The sequence below is a fragment of the Rhynchophorus ferrugineus genome, unplaced genomic scaffold (assembly GCF_030347505.1).
Source record: "Rhynchophorus ferrugineus isolate W39M unplaced genomic scaffold, kcgeb_rfMv2 rfM102, whole genome shotgun sequence".
Lineage (NCBI taxonomy): Eukaryota > Metazoa > Arthropoda > Insecta > Coleoptera > Curculionidae > Rhynchophorus > Rhynchophorus ferrugineus.
This window is the reverse complement of record NW_027472680.1, coordinates 128,464-142,354: the sequence shown is the minus strand read 5'-3', so window position 1 is coordinate 142,354 and position 13,891 is coordinate 128,464. Positions and strand designations below refer to the sequence as shown.

The 13,891-nt window shown below is 32.1% G+C and overlaps 2 protein-coding genes, 1 long non-coding RNA gene and 1 pseudogene across 4 annotated transcripts; all 4 read right to left on the bottom strand.

Annotated features, from left to right (window-relative positions):
* Window positions 1-385: 385 nt before the first annotated feature.
* LOC143205940 (uncharacterized) lies at window positions 386-1,779 on the bottom strand. The gene is made up of 2 exons (XR_013008006.1): window positions 1,587-1,779; window positions 386-642 (listed from the first exon to the last, which is right to left on the bottom strand). It is a non-coding gene; the product is annotated as an uncharacterized LOC143205940 (long non-coding RNA).
* A 347-nt stretch (window positions 1,780-2,126) lies between these two features.
* On the bottom strand, window positions 2,127-3,244 carry LOC143205935 (eukaryotic translation elongation factor 2-like). The gene is made up of 3 exons (XM_076418948.1): window positions 3,106-3,244; window positions 2,521-2,735; window positions 2,127-2,330 (listed from the first exon to the last, which is right to left on the bottom strand). Exons 1-3 carry the CDS (start codon window positions 3,108-3,110, stop codon window positions 2,263-2,265), a joined length of 288 nt encoding a protein of 95 aa, XP_076275063.1. The 5' UTR covers window positions 3,111-3,244; the 3' UTR covers window positions 2,127-2,262.
* Window positions 3,245-3,601: 357 nt separating this feature from the next.
* LOC143205957 (translation elongation factor 2-like) lies at window positions 3,602-5,193 on the bottom strand (annotated as a pseudogene). The gene is made up of 5 exons (XR_013008017.1): window positions 5,185-5,193; window positions 5,007-5,074; window positions 4,488-4,702; window positions 3,887-4,298; window positions 3,602-3,825 (listed from the first exon to the last, which is right to left on the bottom strand). The product of XR_013008017.1 is annotated as a translation elongation factor 2-like (transcript).
* Window positions 5,194-5,206: 13 nt separating this feature from the next.
* LOC143205941 (elongation factor 2-like) lies at window positions 5,207-5,632 on the bottom strand. The gene is made up of 2 exons (XM_076418950.1): window positions 5,483-5,632; window positions 5,207-5,399 (listed from the first exon to the last, which is right to left on the bottom strand). Exons 1-2 carry the CDS (start codon window positions 5,501-5,503, stop codon window positions 5,214-5,216), a joined length of 207 nt encoding a protein of 68 aa, XP_076275065.1. The 5' UTR covers window positions 5,504-5,632; the 3' UTR covers window positions 5,207-5,213.
* Window positions 5,633-13,891: the final 8,259 nt, after the last annotated feature.

Below are 13,891 nucleotides of genomic sequence, written 5' to 3'. Positions count from 1 at the left end.
ATTTTTCCAAAAAAATTTATTAATTAATTATAAAATCTATGACAAGAAATATAATAGTTTATTGATGAATTAACGTTTGAAATTTAAATACTAAAAACGTTGATAACATTAATTGAATTTTACGATTCATATGAATGCTATAAAAAGACAACTTAATAAACCTAATGGACTCATTCTTCTACCCACGCCCACCGCACCTCTATCGGGTGGACCTTAAAATTGGACAAAACTGTCCTCTCAAGTTCACCGAACAGAGAGTGATTCTTATAGCTGTATTTTACGCCTTATTCCAGACCAGGCTCTAGCATACATGTATACCCAAATATATATTAAATTGCTCATCCTTTTTAAATGCTACAGTTCGTCGGATTGCAGCCTTCAACCAAAGTACTGTCAACCCCTACTGTCCAATTCCCCAATTCTCCTATAATTCGCTTTCTCCAGCAAGTTTGGACTCCCTCAAGTTGTTATATTTGGGATTTAAAAAGCAGATGCAGTCTGCCGTCTACTCTCTGATGAGAACGTGGATCACGCCCTTTTTATTTGTACTATAGAAAAAAATGGATTGTCATTAACGACGCGTTTACATTTTCTCCAAGTATTGACTGAGATCTGGAAAACTTTCTTTATTTTATATGTATCCTGAAAAACAACAAAATAAAATATTAGATATGTTAAAAAAGAATTTCGTATATTAGTACAGTACTAGCTTTTATAATAAATAAATAATCTGATAATTATGTTTCCAGAAAAATTATAATATTAAAACGGAAAATTCAATAATAAAACAGTTCGGTCAAATATTAGATATATGACTTATGGTATGGTTTTTGGTATATTTTTTAAACATATTAAACTTGAAGAAATATCTCCAAAAATTAAATTATAAATGCGAAACATTATAAATCATATTTTTCAACAAGCATGTTGACACATTGTGAAAACCAGCCAATTAAATCTATAGCAGAAATCAGGTAATTTTGGATATATTTTAATAAAACATTTGTTAATATAATAATTTTGTTAACGATTGTTAATGTTTTATTAGTTCCCCTATTCCAAATGGCCAAAAAGTAAGAATTCTTTAGATTCGAAAGTAATATACCATTAATATAACATATCTTGCGAATGTTACACATATAGTTGGACATATAATAATTGGGTGGATGCGCCTATATACTGAATCGGCTTATATATTGTTGAATAATTAAATGTTAAGAGTAGTTGCTTTGTATATAAAATCGTAAAAACGCTACGGCGTATGCTCGTGATAAAACCACCCGGATAAGATGAAGATCCCTCACTCTTGATTCATTTCTGTGTTGTGGCTTTAATCGAGATGTTTGTAAAGTATAAATATGCATGGACTAAGTTGTATCCAGTACTTTAATTACTCAAATACCTACAACAAGTCGATTCTAGAGAATCATCTGAGAATGAATAGAAGTTCTAAATCAACCGGGATATAATTATGTAAACAATTCAAAATTGCTACTTATACAACGCTGTATCATCTGGTGCCGCTTTCTGTGATATGGAACGTATTTCTAAGATGGAGTGAAAATATAATTGTATAAAAGATTTACCTGAATTTCACACTGACAAACAAGTTCAATGAGTTTGGGCTGGACGTCTGCCCAGACTATTGAATTTCTAATAACATATTGACTAATAGGCAAGCATAAAGACAACATACGACGGGTTGTAGGAATGATCTAACCGCCACCACGATGGATTGCTTTGTTGCCCATTGGAATCCTGTAAATAGAATTAAGAATAAAACTCACTCCATTAAATATGATTTAAAAAATAAATTAAGAGGGCGTTGCCATTTTTTTGCTTATTAATTGGTATGATCTATAAACCAAAAGCCAGTGGAAGATTCATATAGACAAAAACAGGAACATAATTAGTAACGTTGTTCTTAGTGTACTAGATACCAGACAGCACATTTGTTTCAAAATTTTCAGACGCCTGCAACTTTTCGTTCAAAACTCTATATAGTGCGTGTTTTATTTGTTCCAGAGTACGGAAGAAGTATTTTAAAATTAAACCAAAAGAACTGTACACTAACTCACCTAATATATATCATTTTCTAATTATATATATAACGACCATACGATCCATCATGAGGATGGCCCCCTGAATTGTCTTCTCGAATCTTCTTTCTTGAAGCCACATATTTAGGTCTTGGGATAGGGGCCTTCACGCCGTTGGCTACTTTACCGGAAAAAACAGGACCAAAAATCGTAGAAATAACCTTTATGAGAAGTGGGCAACATTTAAGACACATATCATCATAGGACCGTTAGGATTACAATTTTTAATACATAAAAACAAAAACAAGCAAAGTATAGTCATTTGCAAATATTAAGAAATTAATAAAAAATTGGTAATTGTTGTTTAGTTTATACCAATCATTCACAGTGAATCAGTCTAGAGTTTTAAACTACACATCATCAAGTACAAATTAATACCAAAATTTAACGCGTTTTAAAAATCCATGCAGGTGACACATACCAAGAGCGGCTTCACCATCATGTGGACCTTCGTATAACATTTCCATTCTGTATTTCAGAGCAGTTACTGGGGATGCTAAGTGAACGGCAATCATCTGAAGCAAAGTCCCACCAAGAGGTAACAATGTCCGACTAAATTGTTTTCCATCCTTATCCTTGTCTTCATATTTCAAGTTAATGCGCAGTGTGGAGAGAAGGGCTTCATATTGTTCTTTCCTAAAATAAAAATTTTAATTACACCGAAGAACTACAAATATATAATGCATTCTCGATATAACAGCTTGTCACCATAAGATATAAAGATAGAGGTAACATGAAAGCGTTTAATACCTAGGCCTATAATTTTCTTCCAATGCACTGCCAAGAATATATTTATTTCCTAATAACTTCATAAAAGTTATTTGGAAAGTAGTTCTTTGGGTAGTAGCCTAATTGTGATGGAAGAATTAATTTTTTTTAATAATAAAACACATGTTTACTTGCAGTTCATAATCAAGTCAAAAATTTTGTAGATGGGATTCAAAATGTACATGTAAAACGATCTTTTGTTACCAATATCCTATTTTTGGGTTGAAATATTCCTAACCCCATAGATTGTTAAACGTCAGAAAATTTGGTAAAGTTATTCAGCACCTAACAGCAATTTCAAATAGGTATGGTCCATCTTGTTCATGAACAAGTTTGGCTTAATACGTTCGTCGATAGCCTGACGTAACATAGTTTCCGTTTGTACACACACCTGAAATAATTCATTATTACAAAATTGTTTCTAACTTTATTAATAATTTATAGCGAATTAGCAGCATCAGTAGCACCAATCATTAACCAATGTCGGCCTGGGGCGGTTGGAGATGACATCACGATTAATTAAAATATAGCAAAGACACTACAATGTTTCCTACTTTAATTCGGAAGTTCTTGATAAATTGTCTTTACCACAGAAATATATTTAGATATGCGTTCTTGCATCTGTATTGAATTGCATTATGCATGTTTCTTTAGTAAAATTAATACAAAGTGAAGTAACACCAAAAATACATGCATAATTATTTAATTTATTATACAAATAATTATTTAGGAATTTACTTACCCCTAATACTATCTACTAGAACAAGAGCACCATCAGTTACACGAAGGGCACTATTGGGCCGGATTAAGTAACTTGAATTCACGCATGATCGATCCTCCTCCAAGGCCTTCAGAGAGATTTCTAAGTGGAACTCTCTGGCACCGGCAATGATGTTTTCCCTAGATTCTTCCATGACACATTGTACCATAAGGTCAGACTTAGCCATTCGTTTCAAACCTGAAGACAAATGACACAAACCTTAGTAATAATAATACAATAAAAGCGAACATTTGCGTACCTTCTACAGGTTTTGGTGAATCGGCCGGATTCTTGGGTTCCACAGCTACACGTACTACGAGAGTTACGCCGAATTTCATGAAATTCAAGATCTGCATGTTTGTGAATGTGGTGATGGTATCAGGCTTAACCAAAAATTGATCCACACCGAACAAAGTACAGATATTTCCAGATGGAACATCTTCCATTGCTTCTAGATAACGACCAATCATGAGGATGGCTCCCTGAATTGTCTTCTCGTGTAAATCCTCTTTGTTGAGGCCATATAGTTAGGTCCCAGGATAGGGGCCTTCATACAGGTGGCTACTTTACCGGAAAAAACAGGACCAAAATCGTAGAAAATACCTTTATTAGAAGTGAGTACCATTTTAGACACATCATCATAGGACTGTTAGGATCACTGTTCTTAATACCTAAAAACAAAAAACAAAATATAGTCATTTGCAAATATTAAAAAAATAATAATAATAATTGGTAATTGTTGTTTAGTTTATACCAATCATTCACAGTGAGTCAGCCTAGAGTTGTAAACTACACATCATCATGTACAAATAAATACTAAAATTTAACACGTTTAAAAAATCCATATAGGTGACACATACCAAGAGCGGCTTCATGATCATGTGGACCTTCGTATAACATTTCCAATCTGTATTTCAGAGCAGTTACTGAGTATGGTAAGTGAACGGCAATCATCTGAAGCAAAGTCTCACCAACAGGTAACCATGTCCGCCTAAATTGTTTTCCATCCTTATCCTTGTCTTCATATTTCAAGTTAGTTGGCAGTGAGAAGAGAAGGGCTTCATATAATTCTTTCCTAAAATAAATATTTTAGTTACACCCAAGAACTCCAAATATATAATGCATTCTCGATATAATATTAATACGTTCGTCGATAGCCTGACGTAACATAATTTCCGTTTGTACACACACCTGAAATAATTCATTATTACAAAATTGTTTCTAACTTTATCCATAATTTATAGCGAATTAGCAGCATCAGTAGCACCAATCATTAACCAATGTCGGCCTGGGGCGGTAGGAGATGACATCACGATTAATTAAAAGATTGTAAAGACTACTTAGTGATAATCACACTATAAAAGCGAACATTTGCGTACCTTCTACAGGTTTTTCTGAATCGGTCGGATTCTTCTGTTCCACAGCTACACGTACTACGGAAGATAAGCTAAACTTCTTGACATTCATGTTCTACTTGTTTGTGTATGTGGCGATGGCGTCGGGCTTAACCAAAAATTGATCCAGACCGAACAAAGTGCAAATATTTCCAGATGGGACATATTCCATGGTCTCTATATAACGACCAATCATGAGGATGGCTCCCTGAATTGTCTTCTCGTGTAAATCCTCTTTGTTGAGGCCATATAGTTAGGTCCCAGGATAGGGGCCTTCATGCCGGTGGCTACTTTACCGGAAAAAACAGGACCAAAATCGTAGAAAATACCTTTATTAGAAGTGAGTACCATTTTAGACACATCATCATAGGAATCAGCCTAGAGTTGTAAATTACAAATCGTCACGTACAAATAAATACCAAAATTTAACGCGTTTTAAAAACCATATAGGTGACACATACCAAGAGCGGCTTCATCATCATGTGGACTTTCGTATAACATTTCCATTCTGTATTTCAAAGCAGTTACTGGGGATGGTAAGTGAACGGCAATCATCTGAAGCAAAGGCCCACAAGCAGGTAACCATGTCCAACTAAATTGTTTTCCATCCTTATCCTTGTCTTCATATTTCAAGTTAATGCGCAGTGTAGAGAGAATATTCTTCTTTCCTAAAATAAAAATTTTAGTTACACCCAAGAGCTAAAAATATATAATGCATTCTGGATATAACAGCTTGTCACCATAGGATATAAAGATAGAGGTAACATGAAAGAGTTTAATACCTAGGCTAATAATTTTCTTCCAATGCACTGCCAACAATATATTTATTTCCTAATGACTTCATAAAAGTTATTTTGTAAACTGTATAGTGGCCTAATTGTGCTGGAAGAATTTTTTTTTAATAATAAAACAGATGTTTACTTGCAGTTCATAATCAAGTCAAAAATTTTGTAGATGGATTCAAGATGTACATATAAAACGATCTTTTGTGATTATTGTTCTGTTTTTGGGTTGAAATATTCCTAAGCCCATAGATTGTTAATCGTCAGAAAGTTTGGTAAAGTTATTCAGCATCCAACTGCAATTTCAAATGGGTACGGTCCATCTTGTTCATGAACAAGATTGGCTTAATACGTTCGTCGATAGCCTGACGTCACATAGTTTCCGGTTGTACACACACCTGCAAATAATTCATTATTACAAAATTGTTTCTAACTTAATTCATAATTTATAGCGAATTAGCAGCATCAGTAGCACCCATCATTAACCGATGATGGCCTGGGGCCGTTGGATATGACAACACGATTAATTAAAAGATTGTAAAGACACTACAATGTTTCCTACTGTAATTCGGAAGTTCTTAATAAATTGTCTTTACCACAGATATATATTTAGATATGCGTTATTGCATTTGCATTGAATTGCATTATGCATGTTCTTTAGTAAAATTAATACAAAGTGAAGTAACACCAAAAATACATACATAATTATTTAATTTATTATACAAATAATTATTTAGGAATTTACTTATCCGAAACACAATCTACTACAAGAGCACCATCAGTTATACGAAGGGCAGTAGGTACTTCAGAACGGAAATCTATGTGCCCAGAGGAACCAATCAAATTAATCAAGAAAACTTTCTATTCTTTTTCGCGTTAATCAATATTATTTATGAAAAAGGTTAGTATTTTTGTTATAACAAATACCCAGTTTTATTTTAAAGAGATAAAGCTTCAGAATCACTAATCAAAATTATCACATAAGTTCAGTGGTTTGTAAATTTCGTCGTTCAATATTTCAAAAGACTACATATTCTTAATATGCTTATAAATCTGTCTTGTTATTTTTTTCCGGTGTCTGTAAAATGTATTTCTCTAACTTCGGCACCAGCAATAATAACAGTTTTTGCTACTAAGGAGTCTGTTAAAAATGATTTTCCGTTATCTACGTGAGCTATGACGGATATATTACGGATGTTTCGTTTTTTGACCATCATGGCACAAATTTCATCTGCTGTAAAATTCACCTATATCAAAAATAAATGTCAAGAATTCGTAATATTTAAAAACATAAAACAAATTTCTGTAATAACAGAAGAGAGCTCATACTATTGTTTGTATATTAAAATAAAGTTCAACCGTCTGGTGTATTTTATGCTATTGATTTAAAATGAAATTTTCTTGTAGTTATTAAACTAAGTGTCAATCCCATGTATATTCTTACTATATTTGAAATAACTGGAGTAATAAAAATAATATAATTCTCAATTTTATAATAGAAATCTATTCAAAATAATTTATTGTTAACTAATTCACAAATATGTAAACATTTAAACTACATAGTTATTATATATAGTTACTACTTAGTTACTATATATATTATATACATTATGCATTTCATACTGTTGTGTAATGTTCAAAATCGAAGCAGTCCAACTAACAATCCATTTAAATCCAAATTAAAACGAAGCAACACAACACCCGGTAGATATTTTAATTCAAATTATTATCTTTCCTTCTTAATTTTTAAGCAGATCTTCAGTAAACTGAAAACTGTGCGGATCAAAAGTTCCAACAGATAATGTATTTTGGGGCATTCCAATAGCGATGAGACGTAATTTCACATTTCATGTTCCAGGAAATTGCGAAAAGTTACAAATGTAAATTGTGCTGCTCTCTCTGTTATATCTCTTCGTGGTATATTGTATTCCTTTTAGTATTTTGTAGAAAATTGTCTATCTGTAGTCATGTCTGTGTAGTAGTGCGTCTGTAGTTGTTTGTTTATTACGAGATAACGCCAAAAGCATTTTTAAAATTATATCCGTTATGATCAGAACTTGAGTATAACCTTTGTTTTTGATCGAAAGAACCTCATAATCAGTATCTCAAGCATATCAACATATTTTTCACTCTTCATGGAATTTTCCCAATACGCATCACATATACAACAGCTGCTGCGAATACATCTTAGGAAAACGAAATAAAGGAACATTTTAACGTTTTTAAAACATTTTTTGTATTTTTTCGCCATCTATATTAATACTAATCATCTATATTAATATACTTCAGATCTATCGTAGTTTTCGGAATATAAATAGGTCATACCTTATTTCCAACCCATCAGTAGTTTTATATATTTTAAAATTGGTTTTACTGATCACATTCCAGTTTATGACGACATCTAATTCCTGGAGCAAAGCCTTATCATGTACAACAAATATATAAAAATATCAATTGGGCCGCCCGTAAAACTCCTGTAAGTTCACAGGTGCCGACATTGAATACCCTCTTTGTTCCTCGACTTGAAAAGATCTGCATCATAAGCTTTATGTCTGTCGATTTCTCGGAAATTTGTTGTTTGTAGGATGTTTCTGCACCACTGTCATCATTATAATGAAATGCTATGTCTTGTTATCACACAACAGAGTAGGAATAGGGAATTTACGGAGATTTCTTTTGTTCTATAGTAGAACAATTAGTATTATTTAGCTTAAAATTTTTTAACCGATAATTAATTTCCGACAGAACAGGAAGAATGAGGGACGGTGCTTTGAACTTGCTTATAATTCTTTTCTTTCTTAATTTAAATTAACTATTTCTTATATTCCCATAATTTTTTATTTCTACTGCCGCTTCAGATTAAAAAGACATAGTCCCTATTCAATGATTCTGAATACAGTGCATCAAAATATGTCGTTGTGGTAAATGAATCAAGTGAAATTTTCCATAATCACTAAGAGATGGACCGTAAGAAAATATAGATTGGCATTGTTGACCAATAACATAGAGGGCAAATAATGACTCATTCGCTAATCGAGGTGGACGTGGTAACGGGTCCGAACGATGGGAGTGCTGAGATGTACACTTTTGGATACAAAGGACGACGCCTTGACCGGAAATCATATAGTTTCTTAGAGTCTCTCGAAGAGTATCTTACTGACGTAGTTGATATACGATTGTTATTGTAATCACCGTACAACACCGTGCAACCCCTAGTATATTATCAAGATTGTGACCATTATAATGTTTGTTGAATATTTGTATTTTAATTACCAATAAATAGAAGTATTTCTTACAGGACATTGACACCATATCAGAGAGTGGTTACATTATAGGCAAGTTAACTCGGAGATTATTTATAGCTAACTCAAGAATAAGCTCTACTACATTCTTTCCCTCTACTATTATATATAGCTTGACATTCAAATAGTAACATGAGGCATAATTTATTATCGTTACCACGTGAGAGATTTTTGTGATACATTTAAACCTTCCTTTAAGTACTTATGAACAATTTAGTGATGGTGAAAATAATACCACGAGCCCAGAACATGTACAAATGGAAGTGGATCAAAATCAAAATTATATAGAAGGTAAATTGAAGGACTCAGTCACATTTCTGTTTATAATTGTTACCATTAATTTCAAAACTGTCTTACTTGGTACCTATTTTCATCATTCCAGGCCCGCAACCAGGGTGTTCGAAGCAAGTATCATCGACACTTGAACAAACTCCAAAAGGTAATGGTAAAGTTTGTATTCATTCAGCTAGTATCCCCCTTTCTGCTCATTTGTACTGTTAATTACTTGACTATAACTTCAGTCCAGATGTTCCTATAAGAGCAAACAAAGTTTTACGTTGTACCGTAGTGTATCAAGAGACAAGACAATATATCGTGTCCCAAACTCTAACTAAATTTTTTAATATACTGTCAGTAGTTCTTTCAGCTATATCTTAAATTATTCAGCGATTTTGCTATGTCGATAACATAACAAATTTTTTATAGATATGTCACACTGTGGTATACTGAGTATACCACAGTTGGACCACATCGAAAACCGAACTTAAGTTCCCTTCACGGTTTATCACTTGTTCGCTTCGGAAAACCTATCTAAGCTCCTTAGATTGCTTGAAATCCTTAATTTAGATGATATCATATATGAACATGATATCACCAAAGATATGAAACCATGAACATAGAAAAATATGAATATTTTTTCGGCAGCCCTATGGCAGAGTCGTTATTCCCTTGGTGGAACCAATTCAGTACATCTTGTTCTTGAAATAATATATTTTAGTTTTAAATTTGAAATGAATTAAAAGTATATTTTTATCCCTAAATAAATCAAATGCATCATAAGCTATAAAAATTCAAATGGTTAATAAATAATAGTTTAAATAACAAAGCCGGTATGGCTAAATCAGTAGGCAACAATGATATTGCCAGAATTGAAAGAAACATCAGCCTTCTTCATTCCTTCAGAAACCTTCATTTCTAAAATTCGAATGGCACACCATTGAATATCCGCAGCCTTTACATCACTATCAGTGATCTGAAGCACGTTTCATTTCGAATTAGGTACAAGTGAGAGGATTTTCTCAATCATGCACAAATTTTCTGCAGAATATTACCAATGTCTCTAAATAAATGTATATCTCAACGAATTATTGCTCTCATAAACATATTAAATTAGATCAATTTAAAATTCAACGATTAATTTATACTATAAAAAGAATAACATATTTTTCAGAATATATCCCTAGATTAAATAGAAGTTAGGTTAGTTCATTCAGTTATTTGTAATGTCACAATTGCAAACTTAGGCAACACTCGCAAATTTCTTCAAATGTTTTTAAATTAAAAAGGTCCTATATAAAACGACACAATTTAAAATATAAACTCTTATACCTAAAAAATCATATACTTAATATGCCTGTAATAATATATTTGTTTATATTAAAGTTAATAGAGCATACAAATTGCATATAGAACTAATACTAATTTAAAAACAACAATCTTATAACAATTTGACAGTTGCCATGGTATCATAAAACATTCTCCATAGATTACTTGATATATATTATTCGCAATTGAAATGACAGAAGTGACAGTGACAGAAGGTAGTATATAAGTAGAGATTATAAGAGTAGTGTACTTTTTAAGTATATAAGAAGAGTGTTAATTGAAATAATATAAGTAAAAAGTGAAATGTCGAATAAAAAAGTTTATGTAGTTAAATTGGCATCAATTAACTCAGCGAACCGACAAAATATGGATAACGAATTAAGCCGACATGTTGTCCTAGACGCAGTGAGTAAGACCGAAACGTTACCAGAATTGCAAGAACCACCATGTTCTCCAGTTGTAAAATTTGGATGGCACACAATAGACCTGCAGTATTTGCCTTACATCATTGTCGGTGATTTAAAATATGTCTCCGTTAGAATTATAAAACATAGGTTGTGTAATAATTTTACGAAGTTTTCACCAGAAGTCCACCAGTGTTTTCAAGTAAACTATGATCCTCTGAATAAATGGGAAGCGTGTTTATTTAATGAGATTAATTTGCAACATTGCGATGGTCAATTTGGAAAACTTTTATTCATAGAAGGCAGAGATACGAAGATGTTGTTGGAGGACTTTCTGCACATGTACGATTTTCTCAAATTCTGCGGTAGAATTATGTTCGCTTTAAGTAAAAACATGCACAATGATATAAACGAGGATTCCTGCGGATTTCTACAAATTGACGAAAACAAATTTATACCCTTTGTGGTAAGAAATGGCGAAAAATATTCACCGATGTTCTGTTTCGAAGGAACCTGCTGGCAGCTGAAAGACAAGTTCGTGAAGGTCACCAAATGGGAGTTAACTTATTTGCGGTTTTTGTTTAGGCTTCAGGGCCTAGAGAAAGAAGATGTTCAACTAAGTTCTTGTGATTTAGTGAATATTGTGGATGTTAGCCAATATTTTGATCAAGAAAGCTTCGTTCCCAAATGGCCCGTTGTAGATTGCACTTGGATGAGTGTAGGCAGTCAAATGAATGGAAATGTTAAATAAATAAAAATTTTTAGTCAGTAACATTCCAAATCTTATTATAGGCTGTTAAATTAGTATTAAGTTCACTAATATTTTTCTTATAAGAAATTAAAATTTTTTGTTCTATTATGTGAAATTTGTTTTTTCATCAATAAACGTACTATGTTAATTACTGCTTATTATTTTTGAACAAATTATAGTGGTCCATAAAACCTGCTCGGATGCATGTCCATATAGCCTAATGTTTCTCTGAGTTTATGTTTAGATTTCAGGTTAGATTCAATTATTCGGCTTTTTTCAGTTACAGAGTTGAAATATCAACTATGGCATTTTATTTATCATTAAGTGAGATAGTTAGAGGTGGTTTTGAACAAGTTGTGAATTCTTGCAATTTATAAAACCTCAAGTAGATGACTCATTTGATAACAGCTGTTGGTAAGTCATATCTAAAATTAACTACAGATTCGTCATCGCCACTGTCATCTACTCGTTTGAACGAGGAATATAGCTGATTACAAATTACTTACAAATATATAATTTGAAAACAAAATCAAAATAATCGGTATATCAAAAACATTGATGATATAACAACAATGGCTTATTTTTGTTCATTTGTACGTTTATTTTTTCTTTTATATACTGGTATTTTGATTATAGTAATATAACATGGCATAAAAGGTAAATAGTGATAAATAAAGAGAAATATCATATACAATAAGGATTATTATTAAGAAAAAAAAGGTTATAATTAAGAATGGTTAAATATTTGGGCTGAGTTATATGTATCAAAACTATTAAAACAAACGCAAAAATTAACATATGTTTATAACGAAATATTTTAAAATTAACAAAGCACTATATAATATAACACACCAACATACACATAATATTAAATAATAAATAATCATTAACTTATAGAATTTTCTTATTCCTTGTGGAATAGTGTCCAATGGGCCCTTCAAAATATAAACTCAAGCTCCTAAAATATTCGCAATAAAATTTGTAAATAGAATATAGAAATGAATAAAATCACCTTTATAACAACAATACTAATTTGATGTAAAATCAAGTGGCTGGTGATGAATTTTTGTTATTGTTATATGTCTCCGTTCGAATTATAAATGAGAGAATTTTCTCCACGATGAACAAATATTCACCAGAAGTTTGTCAGAGCCTTCGAGTAAATTGTTATCCCCTTAGCGAATACGAAGCTTTTTTATTTAATGAGATCAATTTTAAACATTGTGACGGTTCATCTGGGAAGCTTTTATTCGTAGAAGGCAAAGATAGAAAAATATTGATGGAAGACTTTCTGCAGACGTATAATTTTCTGAAATTCTACACCAGGATCATGTTCGTTTTGATTAATAATATATGTAATGACATACATGAAGATTGCTGTGGATTCCTGCAGATTAATGTAGATAATTTGGTACTTTTCGTGGTGAGAAACGGCGAAAGGTATGCCCCGGTATTCTATTTCAAAGGCGACTGTTTGTAGTTGAAAAACAAGTTCATAAAGGCCACCAAATGGGAAATGACATATTTTCAGTTTTTATTCAGACTTGAAGACCTGAAGAAAGAATTCCTCCATCTCAATTCCTGTGATATAGTGAATATTACCGATATTAGGCCGTATTTTAATCCCCAGACCACTTTTGTTCTCATGTGGCCTATCACAGACTGTGCTTGGATAAAAATAGGCAATCTGATGAAGACAAATGAAAACACTCAATAGAAGGAAGGCTGAAATTCTTTAGCTAGTAAGGTTAGAAATGTTATTAGGTGTTACGAGCTTTTTAACAAGTATTACTAGATTTATATATATTGTTCTTATAAGGAAATAGAAATATTATAGTATTAAATTTTATATTTATATTTTATTCGAAACATAATACTGACGAAACATTATAGGAAAATTTGAAGTCAGCGTCATCTGTCGTTAAAATATTGAAATATTTGAGCACTAGTTAGGAATCACTATTGGGTCTAGTATGACTGTATCATTTCCCATCACATCATAATACAAATTGTCCAATTTTTTTTA